This window comes from Oncorhynchus kisutch, linkage group LG10, assembly GCF_002021735.2.
Source record: "Oncorhynchus kisutch isolate 150728-3 linkage group LG10, Okis_V2, whole genome shotgun sequence".
Classification (NCBI taxonomy): Eukaryota; Metazoa; Chordata; class Actinopteri; order Salmoniformes; family Salmonidae; genus Oncorhynchus; species Oncorhynchus kisutch.
Genome location: NC_034183.2, coordinates 52514238 through 52539882, shown reverse-complemented (window position 1 = coordinate 52539882; position 25645 = coordinate 52514238). Strand labels below are relative to the sequence as shown.

Here is a 25645-nt window from a genome sequence, read left to right as displayed (position 1 = left end):
GCGATTACAGCTGTAAGTCGCTTGGGGTATGTCTCTATCAGTTTTGCACATCGAGAGACTGAAATTTTTTCCCATTCCTCCTTGCAAAACAGCTCGAGCTCAGTGAGGTTGGATGGAGAGCATTTGTGAACAGCAGTTTTCAGTTCTTTCCACAGATTCTCGATTGGATTCAGGTCTTGACTTTGACTTGGCCATTCTAACACCTGGATATGTTTATTTTTGAACCATTCCATTGTAGATTTTGCTTTATGTTTTGGATCATTGTCTTGTTGGAAGACAAATCTCCGTCCCAGTCTCAGGTCTTTTGCAGACTCCATCAGGTTTTCTTCCAGAATGGTCCTGTATTTGGCTCCATCCATCTTCCCATCAATTTTAACCATCTTCCCTGTCCCTGCTGAAGAAAAGCAGGCCCAAACCATGATGCTGCCACCACCATGTTTGACAGTGGGGATGGTGTGGTCAGGGTGATGAGCTGTGTTGCTTTTACGCCAAACATAACATTTTGCATTGTTGCCAAAAAGTTCAATTTTGGTTTCATCTGACCAGAGCACCTTCTTCCACATGTTTGGTGTGTCTCCCAGGTGGCTTGTGGCAAACTTTAAACGACACTTTTTATGGATATGTTTAAGAAATGGCTTTCTTCTTGCCACTCTTCCATAAAGGCCAGATTTGTGCAATATATACGACTGATTGTTGTCCTATGGACAGAGTCTCCCACCTCAGCTGTAGATCTCTGCAGTTCATCCAGAGTGATCATGGGCCTCTTGGCTGCATCTCTGATCAGTCTTCTCCTTGTATGAGCTGAAAGTTTAGAGGGACGGCCAGGTCTTGGTAGATTTGCAGTGGTCTGATACTCCTTCCATTTCAATATTATCGCTTGCACAGTGCTCATTGGGATGTTTAAAGCTTGGGAATTATTTTGTATCCAAATCCGGCTTTAAACTTCTTCACAACAGTATCTCGGACCTGCCTGGTGTGTTCCTTGTTCTTCATGATGCTCTCTGCGCTTTTAACGGACCTCTGAGACTATCACAGTGCAGGTGCATTTATACAGAGACTTGATTACACACAGGTGGATTGTATTTATCATCATTAGTCATTTAGGTCAACATTGGATCATTCAGAGATCCTCACTGAACTTCTGGAGAGAGTTTGCTGCACTGAAAGTAAAGGGGCTGAATAATTTTGCACGCCCAATTTATCAGTTTTTGATTTGTTAAAAAAGTTTGAAATATCCAATAAATGTCGTTCCACTTCATGATTGTGTCCCACTTGTTGTTGATTCTTCACAAAAAAAATACAGTTTTATATCTTTATGTTTGAAGCCTGAAATGTGGCAAAAGGTCGCAAAGTTCAAGGGGGCCGAATACTTTCGCAAGGCACTGTATATTCATGAGTTTATATACCGTACATCATTGTTTACTACCAATCTCTGATACAGGGAAACACATTCTTCACAGAGATGCAGTGTAAATAGAGGACATTTGCAGGTTAATAGAAACTAGGACAGGTTGTTAGGTTATCATTTTAGGTAAAGTTCATTTCCTTTATCTCTCTGTGGAGCCTCTGGTCGCTGCCTTCCGCCTGCAGGTTTAATTCCTTTCTACCTCAGCCCTTCGGAGGGAGAGCGTCTGCAGCCCGCAGGCCCCCTGCGGATTACCTGTCCCCTGTTATGTCATTGTGGCTGGAACAACTCCCCCCTCCTCCCTCCCATACGTACCCAAAAGGAGAACGAGAGTGTGCAAAGCCGGAACATCCAAACAGACTAATACGTTTGCAATGCCTGATGGCTCTAACAGCGAATGTAGTTACACTTCATCACTTTGCGATTATTGTATTCATCGATGTGTTCAGAACAGTACATCAAGTGCTGCCAGAGGCCTCTCATTCTCACACGCCTCCTTCCGACCCGAGTGTGAGTCGATATATAAAAACCTGTGTCAGAGATCACATTTACCAGTGCAAAACATCAGTCACTGCTCGTTGGAATGTGGCAACAGAATGAGAATGCCCCCAATGTTCCATTTAGCGGTGTGTAAATGGACCATCTAGTACGATGGGTTCTGTTTCACATGCACCAAACCTTTTGCCAAAATGTTGACATGCATGATGCCGTGTTAACATGCCACGTTTGCATGTGCTTGTGTCTATCCTGTTGTTGTTTTTTTAAATGGTAAGTGTGTGAAATGTCACACTGATCTCCTGTATACTCCAGAAGGGATTTAAATGTGGACAGAATTGGGATTTTGACCACCAATTCAAGTTGTATCCTCTGTGTGTTCAGACACCTACTACACCTTGTTACTTATTGCATTTCCATGTTGTTCTCTACCACATAGCGGAGGTGCAGAGTGAAATTGAGCGTATCTTTGAGCTGGCCCGCACCCTGCAGCTGGTTGCCCTAGACGCAGACACCATTAACCACCCCTCTCAGCTGGCTAAGACCTCCCTGGCTCCTATCATCGTCTACATCAAAATAGCCTCACCGAAGGTACCCTCTGAGCGGAATGACTTTGCGGTCGATTGACTTCCTCTATCACGTCCTACTGAGATGGCATGTATGTGACTGAAATGTCTGTAGATGTGACATCTCTGTCAGTGACCAGCGATATGTTGTTGCCTGTTTCCCTTCAGGTCCTCCAGAGGCTCATTAAATCCCGGGGGAAGTCCCAGGCCAAACACCTGAACGTGCAGATGGTGGCAGCAGACAAGCTGGCCCAGTGCCCCCCTGTGAGTGTCTGTCTGTGACCTTGGATTCTGTGGCCCGAAAGGCACATGTTCTTACATGCTGTTTGCCCTGAACAAATTCATTCACAATGACCAGTCTGAACAATGGCATTGGCTTAACATTGAAATTAATGCCCTTTTAGGTAGTTGGCTGAATCTCTGAAGTTGAAAGGTGAGACACTAACATCATGTCCCTCTGTGTTGTATGTAGGAGCTGTTTGACATCATCCTGGATGAGAACCAGCTGGAGGACGCCTGTGAGCATCTGGCTGACTACCTGGAGGCCTACTGGAAGGCCACGCACCCCCCCAGCAGTAACCCCCCCAACCCCCTCCTCAACCGCACAATGGCCACGGCCGCCCTGGCCGCCTCCCCAGAGCCCGTCTCCAACCTGCAGGTACAGGTGCTCACCTCCCTGCGCCGCAACCTGGAGTTCTGGCCCGGCCTGGATGGCCCCGGGGCCGAGCACGGGAAGGTGGCCGAGCATGCCCTCTAAAGGCCAGCTGTGGGGGGGGGGGCTCAGGGGGAGCAATACCCCCTTCCAAACCCGGCTGCCTGCACTCCAGATATACCTCCCCCCCCCCCATCCTCCCTCTCTCCATCCCTCCCCTTGACCTGAAAGAAGGAAAGAACCTAATCACATTATGTTTAGACCCCGTTCTCATTCATAATACTGTGTAGAGAAACACCACGTACATGGAGAGAGGGAGGAGGCTGTTTACTGGAGAGTATTCTGGGTCCATCACACTGGATCCAACTCAATAGCACATACACACACTTACACAGACATTCATATTCTCACACACACACTTACAAACACACACACACATCAGAGTACTCGGAACAATATAGGCCCCACACATTACTGTAAAAATCCTTCTGCTTTAGAAAACACCCACACACAAACACCGAGAGGACAAACAGAGAGCTTCGTCCTCTTCAAGAAAACCTCTCTGCAAATGACACAGTGTCTTAGAGCAACACACACAGCAAAATTAGCAAAGGAGAGTTTATATGGGCAGGACACTGGATCCAGACCACACCAGCACTGGATTTTCAGTGAGAATAACACACACACAATCACATTGAAGTTGTGAAATGAATTGACGGGGGCAGTTATTGGAAGAAGTGAAAATCCTCCATCATCCATCCATCAGTCAGTGAAGTACCTCTGTCTCTGGTCTGCTGCCTATTCCCTGTTTACTGTAATTGGTAGATAAAATTGTGCGCCCCTTACCCAACCTCGGGGCTCCCTGCCTGACCTCCTTTCTTCAGCACTCCTTTATCGTCGGGGAAACGGTGTCCAGTTTACTTCCCTTCTCCGTTGTTTCCATGGCACCGTCCCTGAAAAGGAGCGAGTCATCTCGGCCGCTTGGCCAATGTGTGCCTTGTTGTTGTGGCATCATTTCTAGTTTTCTGATTTGTGTGGCGTGGCAGGGATGGGCTGTGTGCGTGTGAGCGTGCATATGTGTGAGCTCGCGCGTGTGTGAAGTGATGTGGGCCATGACTAATAGGAATGTCCTATTTCATTAATTCACACAGGAAACTCTAACCAGCAGAAAAATGATCATCTGGGTCTCATCTACAATCAGCCACTGGCTTCAGCCAAATACATACAGCATGACTCATGACTGTCATAGTCCAAGACCTTGTAAAAGTGTCCGAGCTGCTTCCATATATCAATGAGTTATACCCACAGAATTGTTTGAATCGTGTTCAGTTAGACATAAATGCAGTATTATGAACAGTGCTTGCTCTGATACAATAGGTCGTATTTGATATGGTGCGGCTGGCTGTACATTGCCTTACGTCAGACACAGCGCGTCGATTCCGCCTGCACTGATCTGTCTCGGTGGGGGGCCGAGCGTCGCCTACGAGTTAACGCGATCTGACATAAGACAATGGCGGCTGTATAGATTCATTTAGTTATTATTTCAGTTATTGTTTTACTGACAAATGGGTGTGACTTTAAGCTCGGCCTATTCAAAAGTCATTAGCAAGGATCAGCCAAATGTTGGCTTGACTCAACTCTAAAAAGTGTCTTGTTAAGTGTGCTGAGTTTAAACAGAATGTAATACTTACTACTTAGGATGAGGAACATGCTTGTGAATGAAAAAGAGATATCACAATTAGTTGAAACATCATTTTAGCTGCTGTGAAATATCAGCCAGATGAGGGCACTGTTGGTTTTGCAGCCAGGAGCTGATCATGGTGTTTTGCTTGCCTAATGACTGCATGGCTGTTTCTCTTACAGGTGATGAATGAACACATTTCTGTAGTCTATGGAAAAGAGTCTGCGTGCATGTATTAAATACAACAAATAATGTCACTTTGACCAAGTAATTATTTCAATGCAATAACAATGCAATAGCCGTGTGCTTTAAGTACCACATAAATACATTTATTGTTATACTGTGAACCTCTATTTGTGTTGCATTGTGAACTGACTGTCTGACATTACTCATATCCTGTTTTTTATCTAACTGCACCCTAACCTGTCCTAACCCTGTTGACTAACTCACTGCCTGGGCCTTGTTCTGTCTGTCTCACTGTGTCTCTGCATGGCGTGTCGTGTGGTATGGGCGTGGCTCGCTGCAGGGGCCGTACCTGGTGCACGGAGAACAGAAGCGGGAAGGGCCTCGTTCGGAGTGCGGTGGCAGCGGCAGTCTCCATGACTACCAGAGTGAGGGAGGGAAGCAGCAGCAGCAGCAGCAGAAGCAGCAGACCTACCTGCACTCCTCGCGGGGCCAGCTACGGGGAGGGGGTGGGAGGGGCCTGTCCCGGCAGGACACCTTTGACTCGGAGACGCAGGGCAGTCGGGACTCGGCCTACACTGAAGCAGGGGACTCTTGCATGGACATTGAGACCGACCCTTACGAGGAGTCTGAGATGTACCGCGGGGTAGGGGGCGGGGGCAGCCGCCTCCACCTGGCCCAGCACCACGGCCGCCAGGCGTCCTGGGAAGACGAGGGGGCCGAGCCGGATCAGGAGAACCTCAACCACCCTCCCATGCCCTCCCACACCCAGCCTGAGCAACACAGCCGGGCCAAGCTAAGGGAGAGGTACTGCCAGGAACCCGGGGACACCGGGGCGAACATGGGCCACAACAAGAACCAGGAGGACTGGGGGAGGGACGTGTACATCCGCTGAACACACACCACGACGCATGGGCTAGGAGGCTGATGGACAGACTGGGGGAGGGAGGGAGGAAAGGGGTTTCACGGTTAGGGCTAGGGGGTTAGCGGGGAGAGGAGGGTGGGTTTGGGGGCCATGCCAATCAGAAGCCCATGAATTAATCTGTTTACAACCCTTATTAAAGAGGTACTTTTCTCATTGTTGAGTACGCTGTAAAGAAAAAAAACAACTGCCAGATGCCATACACCTCATCCAATTATTTTAGCTATATTCAATTTATTTATGTTTTGAGAAAAAAAGCAGTTTGGTTGGTCTCTTTTTAGTTTCTTTTGTTAGTACTACTGCATGAATACCACGGAATCCTACTGAACTGACAGCACGAGGACAGTTATCATTATGATTGTGATCTGTATGGCTCAATCTCTGTAGTGTAGAATGTGAAGGCTGATAGAGCTGTAGTCTGTCGTGTCTGTCCTCTGTCGTCTTAAACAGGGTTGTATGTCCCATGTACAGTACAGAGCATCAGGGTCTCTATCCCCACAGCTTCAGAGGCTCAGCTTCCGGATTCAGACACTTTCAGGATGGATCCTAAGCTTTTTGAGTCCCTCTCCTCCGAATTCCTCATCACCCAGACCTTAAAAGCTATCTGGATGGAAAAGTTGCCATAAATATCTTTAGAATAGTTTATTGAGATAATTGGTTTTATTCGTTTTGACGCTTACCTTAATGTTACGAATAAAAGGAAACCCCCCCAAAGATACTACTTCTTCTTCCCTAACCGACTTCAGCCATAGCATTTAAATAGAACTGTATTTATCTGGTCTGGTTTTCCACATCGCGCAGCGCGTTTCCTGCTATCTTAGGGATACTGTCTGTCTGTGGGTGATAGCTTCGCTCGTGTAGTATACATTTGTCTTTTCGAACGTGGTACAGTTCATAAGCCGCACTACAGTAGTCGTCGCGTGAATGAAATATCTTACCTAATAGTCTCTCACACCGTCAGACTTTACTTCCAAGAAAACTCCAATCACAAGTGCCGGAATGTTTCGCCAAGCCATGTCCACCATTGTCATGGCGGGATGTCTTAACTCTTGTCACACTCGCTGTTTTCATATCTGTGTGTCTCTACTGTATGTGTCTTCTTGGCTTTACTACCCTGCACTGTAGCCAACCCTTGTTGCTCCAGCACGATGTCCACCACCATCTTGTTTTCTCTGCACCAGTTTGTGTTGTTTACTTGTTGTAGGGCACACTAACAGTTATATACGAGTTGTTTTGCGTGGTAAATCACCCCAAATGTTCAAACAAACAGCTAGCATGTCTGAATGTCAGATGCCATGCACTTCCCTTCTTGATTTCTGACTGACTTTAGTGTCGTTTTTCCTGTGGACATTTGTATTTTATAAGGTCTTCAGTTATTTAGCCCTAGTGAGAAGAGTGTAAAGGGGGGCAGGGATAGGTACACAACATGGTCTTCAACTCAGTTAACTAAATGGAGGATCCACAAATGTTTTTGGTGGGCTCCTTCTGCCCACACCTTTCTTCAGTCAAATAAATAAATATTCAATAATGATTCGTAAATAATGTTTATTGTTGCGTTATTGCAATTGTTAAAAAGATGGAAGAACATTTATAATGGGTGCCTGATTGTAGCTACATTGAGCTTTTTCTGCCTTTCATTTTTAATCTGTGGATAAATTCGTATTTTAATTAAAATTTTCATCAGGAAAAAAAAAGATGCTTGGGAATTTCATTGTATCACTCCTTTGATCAAATCAAATTTTATTGGTCACATACACATGTTTAGCAGAGGTTAATGCGAGTGTAGCGAAATGCTTGTGCTTGTAGTTCCGACAGTGCAGCAATATCTAACAAGTAATCCAACAATTCCACAACAACTACCTAATACACACAAATCTAAAGGGATGGAATAAGAATATGTACATATAAATATATGGATGACCGAGCGACATAGGCAAGATGCAATAGATGGTATAAGATACAGTATATACATATGAGATGAGTAATGTAAGATATGTAAACATTATTAAAGTGGCATTATTAAAGTGACTAGTGATCCATTTATTAGAGTGGCCAATGATTTGAGTCTATGTAGGCAGTAGCCTCTCTGTGCTAGTGATGGCTGTTTAACAGTCTGATGGCCTTTTCAGTCTCTCGGTCCCAGGTAGCGGGGTGAACAGGCAGTGGGTCAGGTGGTTGTTGTCTTTGATGATCTTTTTGGCCTTCCTGTGACATCGGGTGCTGTAGGTGTCCTGGAGGGCAGGTAGTTTGCCCCCGGTGATGTGTTGTGCAGACCGCACAACCCTCTGGAGAGCCTTGCGGTTGAGGGCGGTGCACTTGCTTACCATCCGGTGATACAGTGTCACGACTCCTCTCCCTGTTCGGGCGGTGCTCAGCGGTCGTCGTCACCGGCCTACTAGGCTGCCATCGATCCATTTTCCCTTTTTGTTTGTGTCTGTCTGTATTGTTTACACCTGTGTCTTATTAGTTGATTTCGTGGGTATATTTACCTCCGCTGCCTGCTAGTCTTTGTGCGGGATTGTTTTCTGGTGTTACGTTATTGAGGGGTGCGTGTCTGCACCACAGGGTTTCTTTTCACAAGGCAGTTGTGCCGTTTGCTCTTGTGTTTAGGAGTAGAGGTTTCTCCTCCGTGTGTAGCGCTTCATTTCCCTGTGTGAGTGGCAACCTCGTTTGGGCGTGTTTTCTGTTCCATGTTGTAGTTGAGTTGGGACTGCTCATTAAACTATTTCGCCACTGGGATTTCTTGCTCTCCTGCTCCTGATTCCTGCACCTCCCTCTGTTAGGAGGCTCGTAACATACAGCCCGACAGGATGCTCTCTATTGTGCATCTGTAAAAGTTTGTCAGGGTTTTAGGTGGCAAGCCACATTTCTTCAGCCTCCTGACGTTGAAGAGGTACTCTTGCACCTTCTTCACCACATTGTCTGTGTGGGTGGACCATTTCAACTTGTCTGTGATTCTAGATATTTAGTTAACTACTTCCTCCTATAGAACATTGATGTGTACACAGAGGAATTTAAAACTTAGGGCGGTGCTCCGTTTGCTGTTTCCTGAAGTCCACAAAACAGCAGAGGGGGCTTGATAATCACTGATGATTATCAGGGACACACACTTGCACATCCTCCACACCTAGAGGGCTGTATGACTGAATACATTAGTTTGCCATTTAAATTAGCTATACTTTAATCTAAACAATCACTCAGTTCTTGCAATGCAACCCAAAACCATACAGTAATTGAAGTATATTGGTGATTGAAGCCGTTGTCAAAGAAACATGAAAACCTCAACCGGTACATGGCATAACAATACGTATGATAGCTGAAGCTTGCTGTAGTTCACCTTTTGTTACATAAACTGTGGCTTAAAATATGGTTTCTGTTTCGCTTACTAAGGGAAAAAAGAAGAAAGCTTCTTAAGAACTTGTGGTTTTTGACTCATCTCTGGTTGAAAACACAACAGCCGCAGGACTCAGCGCAGCGCGTGGCATGCCCTGGACTGTCATGCATACACTGTGGAGGAAACTATATATATATTTTTGAATTCTAGACATTTTAAAAGGAAGTTAGAACCATATAATGTTCTATAGGAGGAAGTAGTTAACTAAATATCTAGAAGTTTGGGTGTGGTGGTCCCTCTTCCTGAATCTGAGATCATATGTTGCATCATTTTTCAGGCTTTCCCTCATGCCCACATCATGACCCAAAGTCACTGTGTTAATAAACCTCCAAACGAGCTTCAATGCCATACAACACTCCTTTCGTTGCCTCCAATTGCTCTTAAATGCAAGTAAAACTAAATGCATGCTCTTCAAACGATCGCTGCCCGCACCCGCCCGCCCGACTAGCATCACTACTCTGGACGGTTCTGACTTAGACAACTACACATACCTAGGTGTCTGGCTGTAAACTCTCCTTCCAGACTCATATTAAGCATCTCCAATCCAAAATTAAATCTAGAATCGGCTTCCTATTTCGCAACAAAGCCTCCTTCACTCATGCTGCCAAACATACCCTCGTAAAACTGACTATCCTACTGATCTTCGACTTTGGCATGTCATTTACAAAATAGCCTCCAACACTCTACTCAGCAAACTGGATGCAGTCTATCACAGTGCCATCTGTTTTGTCACCAAAGCCCCATATACCACCCACCACTGCGACCTGTATGCTCTCGTTTTTCTGGCCCTCACTACATATTCGTCGCTGGCTCCAGGTCATCTATAAGTCTTTGCTAGGTAAAGTTCCGCCTTATCTCAGCTCACTGGTCACCATAACAACACCCACCCGTAGCGTGTGCTCCAGCAGGTATATCTCACTGGTCATCCCCAAAGCCAACTCCTCCTTTGGCCGCCTTTCTTTCCAGTTCTCTGCTGCCAATGACTGGAACAAATTGCAAAAATCGCTGAAGTTGGAGACATATCCTCGTCACTAACTTTAAGCATCAGCTATCTGAGCAGCTTACCGATCGCTGCAGCTGTACATAGCCCATCTGTAAATAGCCCATCCAACTACCTACCTCATCCCCATATTGTTTTAATTTACTTTTTTGCTCTTTTGCACACCAGTATTTCTACTTGCACATCATCATCTGCACATTTATCACTCCAGTGTTAATTTGCTAAATTTTAATTACTTCGCTACTGTGACCTATTTTTTTTTGCCTTACTCCTTACTCCATTTGCACACACTGTATATAGATTTTTCTATTGTGCTATTGACCAGTGTTGAGAGAACATTTTAACTTGGGAAAGTCAAGCCCTGAAGTTTATTCAAACACATTCTAATTCACAGGAATAGAAAGGGAATTCCAGGGGAATGTCACAGTCATGGCTTTACTTGTTGATGCTATCAATAAATATCACCTGTAAATCCCCCTGAAATGAGGCTTGATCAAAGTACACAATATTTTACGGGGCGACTAAGATATTAGTGCAGAGTGCCGTTTTTAAAACATTTGATGGATATTCATGTTATTGAAGGGGCTCAGCTAGTGACCCTGCCCACTGGGCACAGACATCAATTCAACGTCTATTCCAAGTTGGTTTAATGTAATTTCATTGAAATGACGTGGAAACAACGTTGATTAACCCAGTGTGTGCTCATGGGTGAGTTTAATTATGCCTGAAGATTATGATAAACACAATCTCGATCACAGGAATAGAAAGGACATTCCAGGTAGATGTCACCGTCATTGTTTCACTTTTGGTCACTATTAATAAACATGTAGAATTCCCCTGTTGGAATGACGCTTGAGGAACTATAGAGCACTTCCGTGTCCATACGTTTTGCGTTGTCCTCATTCGTCATATTTGCGTCATGTTTTGCTACAGCTGCGTGGCCACGCCCTCTTTTAGCTGAGGCATTCCTTTGCCCCGCCTTTTTCCGTGACTCGCTCTAGTCACCCCCCGAAAATCTAGCTAGCGAAGTAAAAGAATGCATTGCCTATTTTGATCTCAGAATCAATTTGGTATCGATAGAAAACACATGGGCACATATCTAGTTTTGTTTGTGTCGATGAACGTTAAAAAAATAATTTTCTAGACTGTGCTACCTAATGTTTTCCAGGTAGCTGGGCTTAAAAGTAACGAAGCACAGCACAGGGTTAGTTATCAGTACAGTAATTTAGCTAGCTAACGTTAGCTCGAATTGTGGGGTGCCTATTGTGTTAGCTAGCCAGCTAACGTTAACGGCTTTTCTGATTTGCTCTTGTTGGAAATATTTTCATACTTCTTTGAGTTGCCTTCATTCTCATCACCGGTGGATATGGGACTACTTTTTACCAAGCTGATGACTGTCTTCGGAGACAGAGGTAATCATTTGTCTGCCTGGATACATTTAGCTAACTTACTGCTGTTATTGTTGCTCTTAAGTAATCTCCACTCAGTGCCTGATCATTTCTGATTGCTTGGTTTACTAACGTTAGCTGCTTTGTAGCACGGTGTTGTAAATGGCCTGGGTGTAAATGATGAGAAAACGCAAGAAAAGCTGTTAGACGTGATTTTCAATAACGTGACGGTTTCAAAAAATGGACAATTTCGACGTAGCCTAAGTCGGTGTGCTTCAATTAGCCGAGCCAGCTAAATTCATAACTACACCGGGGCACCTTCCAATAACCGGTTAATTTCTGTGGGACATGAACTAGTCCGTACTGCATGTTCTGTTCACTGTGTCAACGTTCTGCACACGTGTCCCGTGTAATTCTCTTGTTTTCTATGTAGCGGTAGTGAATTGCAGTAATATTATGCAACCAATAACATTTTGTCTATCAGTACTGTTTACCTCGTTGATGAGATGACGGCTGGGTAGAGGTCGCTGGGGTTGACTATCAGGGTCAAATGGTCCTTGTTTTACCTAATAGTAACACTGCAAACAAACACAGCGAGGTTTTGACCCCTTTGGATAATAATGTCTGCCCATATTTTTCATATCTGGTATTTGAATCCATAGCTAGACCCTTCAAAAAGAGTCCATCAGTCTGATGTGTTGTCATGGTGACGATTGATTAGCTTTAGGGTCACAGATCTGTGAGTGGCAATCTGTGTGTCGGTTGTGTAGAAGTGTGTAAATGACTTTCCTCATTCCTTCTCTCACAGAGCACAAAGTGATCATAGTGGGCCTGGACAATGCTGGGAAGACCACTATCCTCTACCAATTGTGAGTGATCTCAAAATAGATGTGTATAATTCATGATCACAAAAGTCAAACATGTATGCAAATGATATGTATCACCACTTGGTCATAACAATCACTCTGTTCCCCTCAGCCTTACCAAAGAGGCGGTCCACACCTCCCCCACCATTGGCAGTAACGTAGAGGAGATCTCTGTACGCAAGACCCGCTTCCTGGTGTGGGACGTCGGAGGCCAGGAAAGCCTGAGAGCCAGCTGGAACTCCTACTACTGCAACACAGAGGTACGGATCTGTTGGTGTGTGTGCCGCAGAAAGTCTATGGAAGGAAAGTGTGTACACGTGTGGTGTGTGTGTTGGGTTTCTGGCCAGTTACAGCTGGAGTAGAAATAGAACCCTGATGAAGGTGCTAATGCCTAAACACTTTTAGCTTTAACTTCCCCTTTTCCCTCCGAGACTGTCTGAATAGCTACATCTGGAGACGAGATGTTTTTCAGCAGTCCAACGATCAGGCCAACATTGAGTTATTGCACTTTAACCGGCAGCTGATTGTTGTTGTCATTGATAAGGCATGGGAACACTATTACATCATCTGTTACAGAACTAACCATATCAGTCTGCTGTCCTGAGTATTCCTCTAACACACTAGACTGTTACTGAAGCCATGTTGAACGTTGATGAGATGAGAGCACTCGGAGCCTGGGGTACAGATAAGTGAGTAAGTTGGTCCCCTTTGGCCTGGGTATTCAGTTGTTTTGTCTCTCTTTAGATTGTTATTCTGGTTGTGGACAGCACAGACCGTGAGCGCCTAACTCTGAACAAAGATGAACTTCACCGCATGCTTGAACATGAGGTAACAACCACCTGTTTTTTGGGGGGGGGGGGGGGGGGGGTCAGCTCAACCTTACTGTTTAAATATTTTTTTTCTGAAGACCAGTTTCAAATGCAAGATTAAAAAATATATATATATATATATTTGCAAATATTAATAGTAAAGGACAAAACACACATCACAACAAGAGAGATGTATCACTACATAAAGAGAGACCTAAGACAACGACACAGCATGGTAGCAACACAACATGGTAGCAGCACAAAACATGGTACAAACATTATTGGGCACAGACAACAGCACAAGGGGCAAGAAGGTAGAGACAACAAGAAATCACACGAAGCAGCCACAACTGTCAGTAAGAGTGTCCATGATTGAGTCTTTGAATGAAGAGATTGAGATAAAACGGTCCGGTTTGAGTGTTTATTGCAGCTCGTTCCAGTCGTTAGCTGCAGCGAACTGAAAAGAAGAGCGACCCAGGGATGTGTGTGTTTTGGGTGACCTTTAACAGAATGTGACTGGCAGAACGGGTGTTTTATGTGGAGGATGATGGATGCAGTAGATATCTCAGATAGTAGGGAGTGAGGCCTAAGATGGTTTTATAAATAAGCATTCAGAGATGACCAGTTTACAGAGGAGTAGAGAGCGCAGTGATGTGTCCTATAAAGAGCATTGGTGGCAAATCTGATGGCCAAATCTGAGTCTCTTTTCCATGGTAAAGAACATCTAGTCGCTCTATAAATTATGTCTCCTCTGAATCAGTGTTAGTTTGGCAGCTGTGGTGAAAGAGGAGCGATTACGATAAAGGAAACCAAGTCTAGATTTAACCTCAGCCTGCAGCTTTGCTATGTGCTGAGAGAAGGACAGTGTACCGTCTAGCCATACTCCCAAGTACTTGTATGAGGTGACTACCTCAAGCTCTATAAACCCTCAGAGATAGTAATCACACATTTGGGGAGAGGCGCATTCTTCTTACCTGACCACATTACCTTTGTTTTGGAGGTGTTCAGAACAAGGTTAATGGCAGAAAAACTTGTTGGGCACTAAGAAAGCTTTGTTGTAGAGCGTTTTATAAAGGTGCAATATGCATAAATCACTCCACCATTTCCTGTTTGCTGAAATTCCAATAGTTCACATAATTTCAGTGATGTGATTCAACAAGCAGTGTATAGTGTAGAAAATTGTTGTACCATCCGAACCGCTGTGAAATCTATTTTTGATAACAAAAAATATTGTATTTTCAGCCTTTTGACGCTGGTGTATAAATTTGCTTCTTAGACTTGCTTTCAATGAGAATGGCACATCTGTAACTCACGTTTCTATGTGAATTTGATCAGGTTGCCCAAAAAGTGACACATTGTAGCTTTAACATGTTGACTCCGTGAGCTGTGTTCATGCTTTCAAGATGACTCGTAATCACCACTACAGAGCAAACAAACTGATCGCAAAACCATGATGGGTTGTTTCAACATTTCCCCTGTGTGACTCAGTGCATTGACTGCTGAGCTGCTCAGTTTCTGTTCCGCAGTCGCTGCTCTTTTCTATTATCTGAGACGTCACCGCGGTGGCATTCTGTAGATTACCACAGGAAATGCTCCGATGTGTAAATATGTTGAATATAAAAACAAGAGAGAACTGTGCCTCTCTCTCTTCTTTCCTGTCCATTCTGACTGGTGTGTGTTGTACCTACAGAATCTAACCCTGCCCATCTCTCCTGTCCTGTCTTCTGACTGGTGTTTAGGACCTACAGAATGCTGCGATTCTAGTTCTGGCCAACAAGCAGGACATGAAGGACTCTATGACAGTGGCAGAGATCTCCCAGTGCCTCACCCTCAGCTCCATCACAGCCCACTCCTGGCATGTACAGGCCTGCTGTGCCCTCACAGGGGAAGGGTGAGTACACTGCATAACTACAGACACACCTAGGCCTCCTCTGTGTGTGTGTGTTATAACATTCCCATCATAAATAACCTTAAGTCACTCAAACACAGTTTAATTTTCAAAACCATTTCCATCTCTTTCTCCTCTCCTCCAGACTACCTGCCAGTCTGGACTGGATGAGGTCTCGTGTCCTGGCCAGTTAGAACTCCTTCCGTGGGCTCATCCCAATTGGAACCAGGACAGCTATCCTTTGACCCAACAAACACAACCTCATAGACATTGCAGCTGAAGCCACAGTGCCCAGATCAGGACCTCCACTATCTGTTGTGACGCTGCCCCTCTGAGCCCCAGGGCTGGCCCCAGACCTGCCCTGTCACCCGCATGCCTTACCCAGGCCTTACTGTGTCTGCAAGGGCTGACCAGGGTCCAGATCTGCATCGTGATAGAGGAGGCCTGGAGGAACCTGGCAGAACCTCAACTAGGCATGCCAGGGTATGCCATTGTGCATTAGCGTTAGCATGGGTGCGTGTGTTATAGTGTGTGAGACTCTGTTCTAGATGCCCACCATGTTTACATAAGAATCCTACCTGTCAGACCTGATTCCATGAGGGTGACACAGTATGTCCCACATAAGCTGAATAGGGACCTATCACAGTATTTAAGCCTCCTTTCCTCATGAACTCCACAGAGATGGAATGAGAGGTTGCATTGGATTTCTTTAACATACAGTTTTGTACCTCTGACTTGAAGAAAGCCACAGTACACATGTTAAGAGGCCAGACCGAATGGGGATCAGACTGGTGCTCAGCCTTCTAAGCTATCAATGCACAAATTACTTGAAAGTATTTATATCAAAGAAGGAAAAAGGTGGTTGCTTGACAGTGAAAAATAGCATCATGATTTCTGTTAAAAAAGCAAGATGACAAACAAGTATTGTCTGATTTAAAACAGGTTAATTATGTGTCTTTTTTTTATACATATACAGTATTTTACGGTGTATAAAATATTTTTTGTACAAATAAATGTTATTATTGATAAACTGGTGACTGGGCCGCCATGTTGTTATTATTGATAAACTGGTGACTGGGCCGCCTTCTTTGTGGTAGGGGAATTACAGATGGAATAATTTGGGAATGTCTGAACCAATTATTTTTTTAACATGAACAAATATATAAATGCAACATGCAGCAATTTCAAATTTCAAGTTTTTACTGAGTTACACTTCATAGAAGGAAATCGGTCAATTGAAATAAATAAATTAGGGCCTAATCTATGGATTTCACATGACGCAGAGATGCAGCCATGGGAGGGCATAGGTCCACCCACTTGGGAGCCAGGCCCAGTCAATAAGAATTTGTTTTTCCCCACAAAAGGGCTTTTTAAATAAATACTCCTCAGTACCCCCCCCCCCCCCCCCCCCCTTCTCAGACGATCCCACAGGTGAAGAAGACGGATGTAGAGGTCCTGGATTGGCGTGGTCTGCAGTTGTTAGGCTGGTTGGGTGTACTGCCAAATTCTCTAAAATGATGTTGGAGGCGGCTTATGGTAGAGTAATGAACATTAAATTATCTGGCAACAGGTCTGTTGGACATTCCTGCGTGTCAATTGGACACTCCCTCAACTTGAGACATCTGTGGCATTGTGTCCTGTGACAAAACTGCACATTTTAGAGTGGATTTTTACTGTCCTCAGCACAAGGTGCACCTGTGTAATGATCATGCTGTTTAATCAGCTTCTTGATATGCCACACCTGTCTAGGTGGATGGATTATCTTGGCAAAGGAGGAATGCTCACTAACAGGGATGAAAACAAATTTGTGAGGGAATAAGCTTTTTGTGTATATGGCAAATTTCTGGGATATTTTATTACAGCTAATGAAAATAATATTCTCAAGTACCCCTTTGGATAGGCTTAGTACCCCTGGTTAGGAACCACTGCACTAGATGACTGACAGGGGGCTCTGTTTTGAAGCAACCTCTCCATCTTTGCACTCCCCCACCTTTGTAAAAAATATTTTGGAAGCTATAGAAATGCATTTATTAATGTCTACATTTGTTTATGCTATTACATACACCTTAATGCATACTTTATAATTATGGAGCTAAACATTTTTCTTTGCTAAAACAAGCAATGAGTATAGAGAATCACTGTACCATCCAACCCATTGTGAAATATTTTTTATAACCAAATATGTTGTATTTTCAGCTGTTTGAAGCTTCTGTACAAAACCGAACTTAAAAGCCTAAAAAACTAAATTTAAGAACAGGAAGCATAGAAATAGTGCAGATGTATGGCTTCTTATACTTACTTTCAATAAAAATGACAGGTCTATAACTCACATTTCTATGTACATTTTGTAGGGATGCCGAGGTGCCTTATTGCTATTATAAACTCTTTACCCTCGTAATTAGAACAGTGAAAATAAATGTTTTGTCATACCAGTTGTATATAGTGTGATATAAACTGGGTGGTTCGAGCCCTGAATGCTGATTGGCTGACAGCCGTGGTATATCAGACCGTATACTACAGGTATGACAAAACATGTATTTTTGCTGCTCTGATTACGTTTGTAAGCAGTTTATAATAGCAATAAGACACCTTAGGGGTTTGTGGTATATGGCCAATATACCACAGCTAAGGGCTGTGTCCAGACACTGTTGCGTAAGAACAGCCTTTAGCCGTGGTATATTAGCCATATACCACACCCCTTGGGCCTTATTGCTTAATTATAAACTGGGTGGTTTGAGCCCTGAATGCTGATTGGCTGACAGCCATGGTATATCAGACCGTATACCACGGGTATGACAAAACATTTATTTTTACTGCTCTAATTACGCTGGTAACCAGTTTAAAATAGCAATAAGGCACCTCAGGGGTTTGTGGTATACGTCGCGCCTAAGATCAGCCCTTAGCCGTGGTATATTGGCCATATACCAGACTCCCTCATGCCTTGTTGCTTAAATATACCACATATGTCAGCCAATCAGCATTCAGGGCTCAAACCACCCAGTTTATCATTAAGCAATAAGGGTGTGGTATTTTGGCCATACACCACATACACGGAAATACCACGACTGTCATCCAATCAGGGCTCAAACTACCCACCCAGTTTAGAATTGCCAAAACAAAGGTTAACAATCCAAGGGTGATATTATATACCGACTTGTTTCTAACAACTACACTTTACTAGCTCGCGCATTCGCGGCTTCAAAATAGGGGGCATCCGGATTTGAACCGGGGACCTCTTGATCTGCAGTCAAATGCTCTACCACTGAGCTATACCCCCGTTGCACTTCATTACGAAAATAAAAACCAATTATCCGAAGGATATTGTCAATTATGTTAATAATAACTATATAACTATAATTTATAGATATATAGGTATCTTTTTTTCGGCAAAAAAATATTGATGTATTTAACGGTTTATCGACGTTTTTCACGATGTGTTCGTCTGTTAGGAGAGTGCATACTGTGCATTCGCTTCCTCCAATGGGAGGAGCCAAATACACGTGTCTCCTGGGTGCTGTCAGTACTGTTCAGCACACAGTATTTTATATAGGCTATCAATGGGGAAATGAATGTTAGTGTGTCTTTTCAGTACACAGTATTTTATATAGGCTATCAAGGGGGGGAAAGAACGTCAGTGTGTCTTTGTATATTTTTGTCAGTAACAACATCAGTCGGTTCTCATGCATGCCCAGTGATATATATATTTTTTTTTATGAACATGCGTGCACCCTAAACACATTAGATAAAAAATATGGGTTTGGTCACCGTTGTAAACCTCAGATAGTAAAACTCTAGTCCTGTTGTGCATTTCATTCGTGCATTTGCCATAAAACGACAACAACCACTCACATGACATATTTCGACCAGTTTAAGTTCATTTCGATGAGCAGTTTATGGTGTGTATAGGGTACGCCTTGATGAGACAATTAAGGGTGCCGAGTGTTGTTAAAATCGTGACCGCGGAAACCAAACAACGTGCGAAAAGGCCTGTTGGGAAGACAATGAAAAAAAAACCAGCTCTGCAGGCCATTTTACACCCCAGCTACTTGAAATGACATTGAGGTTTATTTGCATCACGACAAGGACATTGCGTGCCTCAGAATTTCAAAAGTAAATCTGGTGGTGATAAAAACGTGTGAATGACTAGAGAACGACTCTGACTTAAATACAAAAGGCCTGCAATACAATGAATGACCTTCCATCAGGTATGTCTCAAACACTTCCTCAACAAGGGATGTGAAAGAACGGGTATCATTTTAACAGCTAGTTAGTTCTAAGTGAAAGATAATCCTATGGGTTATACCATGTATAATAAATATATGCCTAATAGTATGACGCCAACAATATCTGACAGTAATAAACCTAACCATTTTACTGTAACAGTTATGATCAGGTAACATGTTTTTGACTGCCAGCTAATATTACTATTGCTATTGTCTTTTAAATTGTGTCTTGTACTTAAGATTGTCCACCGTGTGTTCCCCGAATACTTATGTAACTACTTTAACTTGGTCAGGGATAACCACAACTATTCCACTAGAAGGAGCAGTGGTGTAAAGTGCTTAAGTAAAAAATACTTTAAAGTACTACTTAAGTCGTTTTGGGGATATCTGTACTTTACTTTACTATTTCTATTTTTGACAACTTTCACTTTTACTTCACTACGTTCCTAAAGAAAATGATGTACTTTTTACTCCATACATTTTCCCTGACACCCAAAAGTACTGGTTGCATGTTGAATGCTTAGCAGGACAGGAAAATTGTCCAATTCACACACATATGCCTAATTTGTAATGATGTCTAAGTGTTGAAGTGTACCCCTGGCTTTCTGTAAAAATACAAATAAAAACAATGGCGCCATCTGGTTTTCTTAATATAAGAAATTAGAAATTATTATACTTTTACTTTTGATACTTAAGTATATTTACAACCAAATAGTTTTAGACTTTTAATCAAGTAGTGTTTTACTGGGTGACTTTCACTTTTACTTGAGTAAATTTCTATGAAGGTATCTTTACTTTTACTCAAGAATGACAATTAGGTACGAAAAAGTACCTCCACTGAGATGGAGTGAAACCAAAATTGTTCCTTTCGGATTTAAGAGCAGTATGGGGAAAGAAACATTTTTGGAATAGTTGGGTTTCTGTCATTATTTGGATTAGTCTTCCAAAGAACTTGAAATTAATAACCATATTTTTTCTCACAAAAAATGGCTAAATAGTAGCATGTCTACAGTATGTGGGTAAGAAATAAATTGCCCCATCTACTGGACAGGTTGTGGTACTACTTATACATTGTCATAAGGAAACAAAGATGAGTAAAATACTTGAATCAAGGTACTATGTGGGTGAGAAGAAAATGCCCCGGGTTAGTTTATGGGCTGACTTTTGGTGCCTATCGTGTATCATATTGTGATTGTCTTGTATATATTAGGGATTGCTTCAAATAAAATGTTATTGTAACGTAACAACATTTTAAAAACAAATCTCGAACGCTTATTGTTGTATATATAAGGGGTAAATGAGACGAGGGCGATTAACCTGTCCAGGGTGATGTTTGTCTATGGCAGGGATGGGCAACTTTGATGGGGGAGGGGGCAACAAAAAAATCGGAACTCATCACGTGGGGCCGCAGTTGCTTGCGGGTCTTCGTACCCACGCACCCAGTGTCACAGGAAGGCCAAGAAGATTATCAAGGATCTCAGCCACCCGAACCACGGCCTGTTCACCCCAGTACCATCTAAAAGGCAATGACAGTACAGGTGCATCAAAGCTGGGACCGAGAGACTGATAAACAGCTTCTATCTCCAGGCTATCAGACTGTTAAACAGTTATCACGAGCCGGCCTCCGCCCAGTACCCTGCCCTAAACCTTAGACACTGTCCCTAGCCGGCCTCCGCCCAGTACCCTGCCCTGAACCTTAGACACTGTCCCTAGCCGGCTGCCAACCAGTACTCTACACTACACCTGTACATACAGTTGTAGTCGGAAGTTTACATACACTTAGGTTGGAGTCATTAAAACTCGTTTTTCAACCACTCCACACATTTCTTGTTTACAAACTATAGTTTTGGCAAGTCGGTTATGACATCTACTTTGTGCATGACACAAGTAATTTTTCCAAGAATTGTTTACAGACAGATTATTTCACTTATAATTCAGTGTCACAATTCCAGTGGGTCAGAAGTTTACTTACACTAAGTTGACTGTGCTTTTAAACAGCTTGGAAAATTTCATAAAATGATGTCATGGCTTTAGAAGCTTCTGATAGGCTAATTGACATCATTTGAGTCAATTGGAGGTGTACCTGTGGATGTATTTCAAGGCCTACCTTCAAACTCAGTGCCTCTTTGCTTGACATCATGGGAAAATCAAAAGGAATCAGCCAAGACCTGGTCTGGGCTGGTTCAGTCTGGTTCATCCTTGGGAGCAATTTCCAAACGCCTGAAGGTACCACCTTCATCTGTACAAACAATAGTATGCAAGTATAAACACCATGGGACCACGCAGCTGTCATACCACTCAGGAAGGAGACGTGTTCTGTCAGCTAGAGATGAACGTATTTTGGCGCGAAAAGTGCAAATCAATCCCAGAACAACAGCAAAGGACCATGTGAAGATGCTGGAGGAAACAGGTATCTATATCCACAGTAAAACGAGTCCTATATCAACATAACCCGAAAAGCCGCTCAGCAAGGAAGAAGCCGCTGCTCCAAAACCTCCATAAAAAACCAGACTACGGTTTGCAACTGCACATGGGGAAGTACGAAGATCGTACTTTTGGAGAAATGTCATGTGGTCTGATTAAACAAACATAGAACTGTTTGGCCATAATGACCATCGTTATGTTTGGAGGAAAAAGGGGGAGGCCTGCAAGCCAAATAACACAATCCCAACTGTGAAGCACGGGGGTGGCAGCATCATGTTGTGGGGGTGCTTTGCTGCAGGAGGGACTGGTGCACTTCACAAAATAGATGGCGTCATGAGGAAGGGAAAAATATGTGGATATATTGAAGCAACATCTCAAGACATCAGTCAGGAAGTTAAAGCTTGGTCGCAAATGGGTCTTCCAAATGGACAATGACCCCAAGCATACTTCCAAAGTTGTGGCAAATGGCTTAAGGACAACAAAGTCAAGGTATTAGAGTGGTCATCACAAAGCCCTGACTTCACTCCTATAGAACATTTGAAAAACTGAAAAAAGCGTGTGCGAGCAAGGAGGTCTACAAACGTGACTCAGTTACACCAGCTCTGTCAGGAGGAATGGGCCAAAATTCACCCATCCTATTGTGGGAAGCTTGTGGAAGGCTATCTGAAAAGTTTGACCCAAGTTAAACAATTTAAAGGCAATGCTACCAAATACTAATTGAGTGTATATAAACTTCTGACCCACTGGGCATGTGATGAAAGAAATCATTCTCTCTACTCTTATTCTGACATTTCACATTCTTAAAATAAAGTGGTGATCCTAACTGACCTAAGATTATGCTTCTTATGTAAGCCTTTCCTACTGCACTTCTCAGTAGTTGATATTCAGACTTACCTTATGAAGGTGCTTAAGGGTTTTTGCAGGCGTGGTTCCCCTGCGCACGCTGAATAAATGTAGTTGAAACGCTGAAACTCTCTAACTTCCTAGCCAACAGATTTTCTCGTTGAGTTTTCATTTAAACAGGGTTTCCAGTACATTTATCTTAAACCCAAAATACAGTGGTCCTTTTAGTTTGAAGTTTGATGGCAGACTCAATACAATATATCCAGCGAACGGGTTCAGAATATTAGGGATCAATGAAAGAAAAACATCTAAATATATGCATATTCATCTGTCGTTTCAGCACCAATTGGTAGACTTAAAATTACTCTGTCTTCACTGACATTTTCAACCTCTCCCTGACCCAGTCTGTAATACCTACATGTTTTAAGCAGACCACCATAGTCCCTGTGCCCAAGAACATCAAGGTAACTTGTCTAAATGACTGCTGCCTGTAGCACTCACATCTGTAGCCATGAAATGCTTTGAAAGGCTGGCCATGGCTCACATCAACCTCATCATCCCAGAAACCCTGAACGCACTCCAATTCACATACCGCCCAAACAGATCCACAGATGACGCAATCTCTATTGCACTCCACACTGCCCTTTCCCATCTGGACAAAAGGAACACATACAGCTCAGCGTTCAACGCCGTAGTGCCCACAAAGCTCATCACTATGCTAACATGCTGACCATACTAACATGTTGATCATCACTATGCTAACATGCTGACCATACTAACATGTTGATCATCACTATGCTAACATGCTGGCCATACTAACATGTTGATCATCAACATGAAGCCTAAAGGAGGAGAGATTACTTGCAAACAAACATTTACACTTTTATCTGTGGATTAATTGTCAGAGTAGAGGACCTTATGCATTTCAGGTAAAATAACAACGTAATGTTTATATCCCAGAACAAATTAGCAAGCAAAAGCTAGCTAGCTAAATTGCCATAAATGTTTAATGTTTTTCAACCTGTCCCCAAATGAATATAGTTGGTTCAGAGTTTGTTTTTATATTTCAACCTGCATGTCCTGATCGCATCTGATGTGGAGGGGATAAAATCAACATGCGAGTGATGGCGCATGCGGTCTGGTCAGCATGTTAGGTCCCTGGGACTGAACACCTCCCTCTGCAACTGGATCCTGAAGTTCCTGAAGGGCCACCCCCCAGGTGGTGAGGGTAGGCAACAACATATTTGCCACGCTGACCCTCAACACGGGGGCCCCTCAGGGGTGTGTGCTTGGTACCCTCCTGTACTCCCTGTTCACCCACGACTGCGTGGTGGCGCATGACTACAACACCATCATCAAGTTTGCTGATGACACAACGGTGGTAGGCCTGATCACCGACAACAATGAGACAGCCTATAGGGAGGAGGTCAGAGACCTGGCAGTGTGGTGCCAGGACAACAACCACTACCTCAATGTGGGCAAGAAAAATGTGCTTATCATGGACTACAGGAAATGGAGGGCTGGACACGCCCCCATTCACATCTACAGGGCTGTAGTGGAGCAGTTTGAGAGCTTCAAGTTCCTCTGTGTCCACATCGCTAATGACCTATCATGGTCCAAACACACCAACACAGTCGTGAAGAGGGCACAACAATTTCTCTTCTCCCTCAGGAGGCTGAAAAGATTTGGCGTGGGCCCGCAGATACTCAAAAGGTTTCACAATTGTGCCATTGAGAGCATCTTGACTGGCTGCATCACCTCTTGGTATGGCAATTGCTCAGCATCGGACTGCAAGGAGCTACAGAGGGTACATCACTGGGGCTGGACTCACTGCCATCCAGGACCTTTATAGCAAGGCCCTAAAAATGGTCAAAGACACCAGCCACCCAAGTCATAGACAGTTCTCTCTGCTGTCGCACGGCAAGCTGTACCGGAGCGCTAAGTCTAGGACCAAAAGGCTCCTGAACAACATCTACCCCCAAGCCATAAGACTGATAAATAGTTAACCAAATAGCTAACCGGACTATCTGCATTGAGCATTTTTGCACTCTTTTTGACTTTATGCACACACACGGAACTCTACACACACACTTCAACACATACACTCACTCACTCACACAAACACACTGTCGTCATACACACACTTCCACACTCGTCACATAGGCTGCTGCTGCTACTGTCTTATCTTTTCTGTTGCCGAGTCACTTTACCTCTACAGTATATGTACATATCGAACTCAATTTCCTCGAACCCTTGCACATCAACTCGGTACTGGTACCCCATGTACATAGCCAAGCTATCATTGCTCATTGTGTATTTATTCCAAGTTCAATTTTTGATGTATTATAATGAGTTTTTGTTGATCGTATCCTGCATTGTTTTGAAGGTGCCCTTAAGTAAGCATTTCACTGTTAGTCTACACCTGTTGTTTACGAAGCATGATTAGATTTGATCTTATTTAGGGGTTAGAAAAGTATTTATGAATCATAAAAAACTGGTTTGGAGAGCCTTTACACACGAAGGAAAGAACAAGGTGGTTTGATTCCTTCAGAAAATTGGCACATTTAGTTCTTAAACCGATGGTAATGTTGGAAAATGATTGTACGTAGAATTATAATAGTGAGAATAGTGTACAATATACCCTCGTCTATTGCCTGCACTAACCGTGGAATTGTGTGATGACACGGCCAAGTATTGCGCCATGCGTCCGGTTCAAACTGTTGTGGCTTGGCCGGCGCTCAGCTCCAGAACGATTGAATTAGCTTGTATGTCATTTAAAAATATATATATTATCAGCTGTTACTAATGATCCTCAGCAACAACCACATGGCCGTGACGGCATTACAGAGGAAGAAGATGAGGGTAAACGAAACAATGTAATTAAATAGAATGATAATGTAGGCTAT

General features: G+C 43.4%; 2 protein-coding genes across 8 annotated transcripts in view; both read left to right on the top strand.

Moving 5' to 3' along the window:
- The window catches only part of LOC109898387 (voltage-dependent L-type calcium channel subunit beta-1), a 37709-nt gene extending 30277 nt beyond the window's left edge, over positions 1-7432 (top strand). For 6 of the 7 annotated variants that reach the window (XM_031833969.1, XM_031833966.1, XM_031833965.1 and 3 more), the window contains 4 exons: positions 2340-2491; positions 2635-2730; positions 2939-3124; positions 5326-7432. In XM_031833969.1, the coding sequence (XP_031689829.1) occupies positions 2340-2491; positions 2635-2730; positions 2939-3124; positions 5326-5877 (986 nt within the window). In that variant the 3' untranslated portion in view covers positions 5878-7432. Of the gene's footprint in view, positions 1-2339; positions 2492-2634; positions 2731-2938; positions 3969-5325 lie in introns of those variants that run through there. The other variant, XM_031833970.1, reaches the window with a different exon arrangement.
- Positions 7433-11237: 3805 nt separating this feature from the next.
- On the top strand, positions 11238-16283 carry LOC109898386 (ADP-ribosylation factor-like protein 5B). Its single transcript, XM_020493347.2, has 6 exons — positions 11238-11710; positions 12495-12555; positions 12665-12812; positions 13297-13380; positions 15101-15252; positions 15395-16283. The coding sequence occupies exons 1-6, from the start codon at positions 11665-11667 to the stop codon at positions 15441-15443; spliced, it is 540 nt and encodes a 179-aa protein (XP_020348936.1). The 5' UTR covers positions 11238-11664; the 3' UTR covers positions 15444-16283.
- Positions 16284-25645: the final 9362 nt, after the last annotated feature.

Excerpts from the sequence above, each read along its gene's own strand:
- LOC109898386 (XM_020493347.2), top strand. The coding sequence starts at position 11,665 with ATGGGACTACTTTTTACCAAGCTGATGACTGTCTTCGGAGACAGAG. Across the intron at positions 13,381-15,100 it reads ACCGCATGCTTGAACATGAG|GACCTACAGAATGCTGCGAT; the intron begins GTAACAACCACC and ends ACTGGTGTTTAG. Across the intron at positions 15,253-15,394 it reads TGTGCCCTCACAGGGGAAGG|ACTACCTGCCAGTCTGGACT; the intron begins GTGAGTACACTG and ends CCTCTCCTCCAG.